The sequence below is a fragment of the Magallana gigas genome, chromosome 2, assembly GCF_963853765.1.
Source record: "Magallana gigas chromosome 2, xbMagGiga1.1, whole genome shotgun sequence".
Lineage (NCBI taxonomy): Eukaryota > Metazoa > Mollusca > Bivalvia > Ostreida > Ostreidae > Magallana > Magallana gigas.
The window spans coordinates 5,533,545-5,536,872 of record NC_088854.1 but is presented as its reverse complement, the minus strand read 5'-3'; the positions used below and the strand labels follow the sequence as shown (position 1 = coordinate 5,536,872).

At 30.9% G+C, this 3,328-nt stretch overlaps 1 protein-coding gene across 1 annotated transcript; it reads right to left on the bottom strand.

Moving 5' to 3' along the window:
* Positions 1 to 2,376: 2,376 nt before the first annotated feature.
* Positions 2,377 to 3,089, bottom strand: LOC136272638 (putative nuclease HARBI1). The gene is made up of 2 exons (XM_066074536.1): positions 2,969 to 3,089; positions 2,377 to 2,855 (listed from the first exon to the last, which is right to left on the bottom strand). Exons 1-2 carry the CDS (start codon positions 3,087 to 3,089, stop codon positions 2,377 to 2,379), a joined length of 600 nt encoding a protein of 199 aa, XP_065930608.1.
* Positions 3,090 to 3,328: the final 239 nt, after the last annotated feature.

The following is a 3,328-nucleotide window of genomic DNA, read 5'->3' as shown; positions in this document are numbered from 1 at the left end:
ATTGGAACGACAAAGTGAAAAAAATTAAATAAATACTTAATTTGTGGAGACAAAGAGATTTAACAATTCAAGGAAGGGCAGTTGTTATAAATACTCTGTTGATGTCAAAGTTGTGGTATTCGTTATCTGTTTTATCAATGCCTAAATGGGCAAGAGATTCAATACAAAAAGAATTTATTCAATTTTTGTGGAATTATGGTGCACATTTGGTGTCTTACAAAACTATTGTTGGTGATAAACATAATGGAGGTTTAATGTTGAATGATATTTATCTCAAAATGTTATCATTTAGACTTAAATTTCTAGCTAAATATTTTTGTACATCGAAAGATTTTTTGTGGAAACACATTTTAAAATATCACCTGTCAAAGATATGTTCTTTAGGCGCAAATTCAGAAATATTTTTACTAAGATTGTTTAGTCAAGACTTACCTACATTACCTCAGTTTTACAAAGAAATGTTTAGCGCATGGTATGCAATAGAAGATTATGTGATATTTAACCAAAAAGAAAGTGACGTGTATAATTTTTGTCTTTTTTGTAATCCAAAAGTAACAAACAAAGGTAAAATGTTAAAGTGGAATGTTTTTATTAAGGCAGGCGTTACACATGTAAAACATATAGCATATGAAGTTATACCAGGTTTTTTACCAAGTTCTTATATTGTTGATATTATTCAAGAGTATGACCCTGATGTAAATGTATTGGCTATCAAGGAAAATTACAGAACTCTTTTAGAAAGCATTCCGAGGGAATGGACAGAATATGTAAAAGAAAAGGAGTTTCACAACATGGCTTTTCTTGCACACTTTTGTGTAAAATATGAAAATCAATCTATAGTTTTTAGTACATGTACTGTTAAAATATTTTACAAATTACTGCTACACAAATTGTTTCAACATCCTGTATCAAATAGTTTTTGGAAAGAAAAATTTAATATTGATGATTCTGATGTATTTTTCAAAAGATGGGGTACATTATTGGAGTCTTATAAACCACCTGAAATTATTGAATTAGATTTTAAGATGTATCACAATGCAATATTTACATATGAAAAATTATTTAAAATCGGCAAAACAGAATCAAATTGTTGTCCAATTTGCTCATAACAAAAAGAAGATATTATACATTTATTTATTGGCTGTAATGAACTACATGAATTTATAAACAAATTTGTTGTGTATCATTTAGAAACATTATTCAAAGATGTAGATGTAAATATTTTCAATACTTTAAGATTTGATGAGATGTTTTTCTCATCATTGTCAACGGGTATAAAAAATGTAAATACATTTTTTGTTAATTTCTTTTTATCATTATGTAGATTAAGTATATACAAACGACGACAACTGTTTATCAAAAGTCAACAGAAGATGGATGTTACTAAATTTTGTAAATACATGTTAAGACAATTTATTTCATATAATCATTACCAATTGTGTATCAAGGAAAACAGTAGAAATATTTTCTCCAAATTATTTTTGAACAGAAATCCTCTAGTTAAAGAAACGGAGGGTGTGTTGATATTTATTTTTTAATACTTGTCCTTTTGTATAAATTCATTTGTTTATTAGACATTGCTGTTTTTAAGGATTGATATGTACAGTGTGTATTATGTTGAATATCAATAAAAGATAAAAAAAAAAAAAAAAAAAAAGAGCACCCGGCATAAGCTAACCTTATATATCTAAGGTTTTTATGTTACGGGTTCGATACCACCATAATTTCCGACAATATTTTTTTTCTTATTTTTTGTTAAATATATTAAAAACTGACTATAGTTAGAAATTTTGCTTTTGCAAAGTTTTATTATAATATATTTGAATAGATTTAATTGGGGAAACATAACTTCAAAATTGTATTTCACTACTAAACCGAAAGGGCATTTGCGCCATCTTATTCCCCTATCTTCTTTAATTGTATTACCGGAGCTTGCATGTAGCCTTCATTTTTAATTAAACTGGTACAAAACAGTGTTATTTAGGGGCAAACAGATGGTGCGGGTATTACTGTCTAATGACAGCATCTAGTTTTAATTTGCTGGATAAGAAATGATATATTTATTAACACTTAAAAGAGATCAGCAGTAAACGACACATACTACAATGTCGTATTTTATATAGAAAATGATCATTCTCAAGGTTCTATGCTGTCAGAAAAAAAGACATCGAAATGCAGAACATGAAGCTACAGAAGGACCCTTGAATGCCTGAAGCAGACTGTAACTCAGAATGAAAATGCTTTGCTAGCACTACAAGCCATAACGGACGAATAAAAAAAAGCATGCATGTACTACTTATAAAACAGTTGCAGTTTTAAATCATTACATAAATAATATGAAGGGTTCTCAAAATTTTTTTTTGTTATGCATTCATTTTAGAAGTTGGTCCTGGTTATAAAGTTCCTGATTGCTCTTCCGTCCTCAGGTCCCCGATAAGCCAAATGAACAGCGGCGTTGACGTCTTCTTCGTCCTCATCATCCATCTCTTCCTTAAGAGATATGGCGATGTTGTGCAGAATGGCACAGGCACCAATTATTTTACAGACTTTTGCAGGCTTCATCTTGATTTCGCTATGCAAGACGTGGAACCTTCTTTTCCACCAACCAAAGACTCTCTCTACAGCGTTGCGTGTACGGCAATGAGCCGTATTAAATGCTTCCTCTGACAGGTTTGCAGGATGTAGATAGGGTGTAATTGAAAACCTAGAACAAGCATAGCCACTATCACCAATAGGGTAGCCATGTTCGACACCACGGTGGTTTTCTTCCAAGAAGGTACACACCTCAGATGTCCGAAATACGTGACTATCGTGGGTACTGCCAGGCCACTGAGCATCAATGTTAATGAATTTCCCTGTTGAAGGTGTTATGAAAAATTATGATAGGTTTTCTATCTGGGTTTAATATACTCTCTATTTAACCAATTTGTAATGAGATAATATATGTAGACTATATTATAGTAAGTACCTCCATGGTCACAAATGGCCTGTACATTGATGGAATGAAACCCCTTCCTCTTCACATACACGGCCTCATCTTCAAAAGGTGCTTGTATTCGGACAAATATAGCTAATATTTGAACTAGCATATTTTGATAAATCTAGCACAAAATGAGGGAAAATTTAAAAACAAATTGATTTTGTCAATATATCTTAAAGAGTTTAACCAAAATAAAGAGTTAAGCCAGAATAACGTGTTGAATTAATAAAACCTGCTAAAGAATGCTACTCGTTGTTAAAATAAAAATCTTTATGATTTCTACATTTCGGATGACGTCATGAAATTAAGTCAATGTTTGTGATGTTGTTTCTCTCTGTTTAAAAAAAG

What these genes read in the sequence shown, in the direction of transcription:
- LOC136272638 (XM_066074536.1), bottom strand. Translation starts at nt 3,089, where the DNA reads ATGCTAGTTCAAATATTAGCTATATTTGTCCGAATACAAGCACCTTTT. An exon ending in GGCCATTTGTGACCATGGAG is followed by an intron (nt 2,856 to 2,968) that starts GTACTTACTATA and finishes CACCTTCAACAG; the next exon opens with GGAAATTCATTAACATTGAT.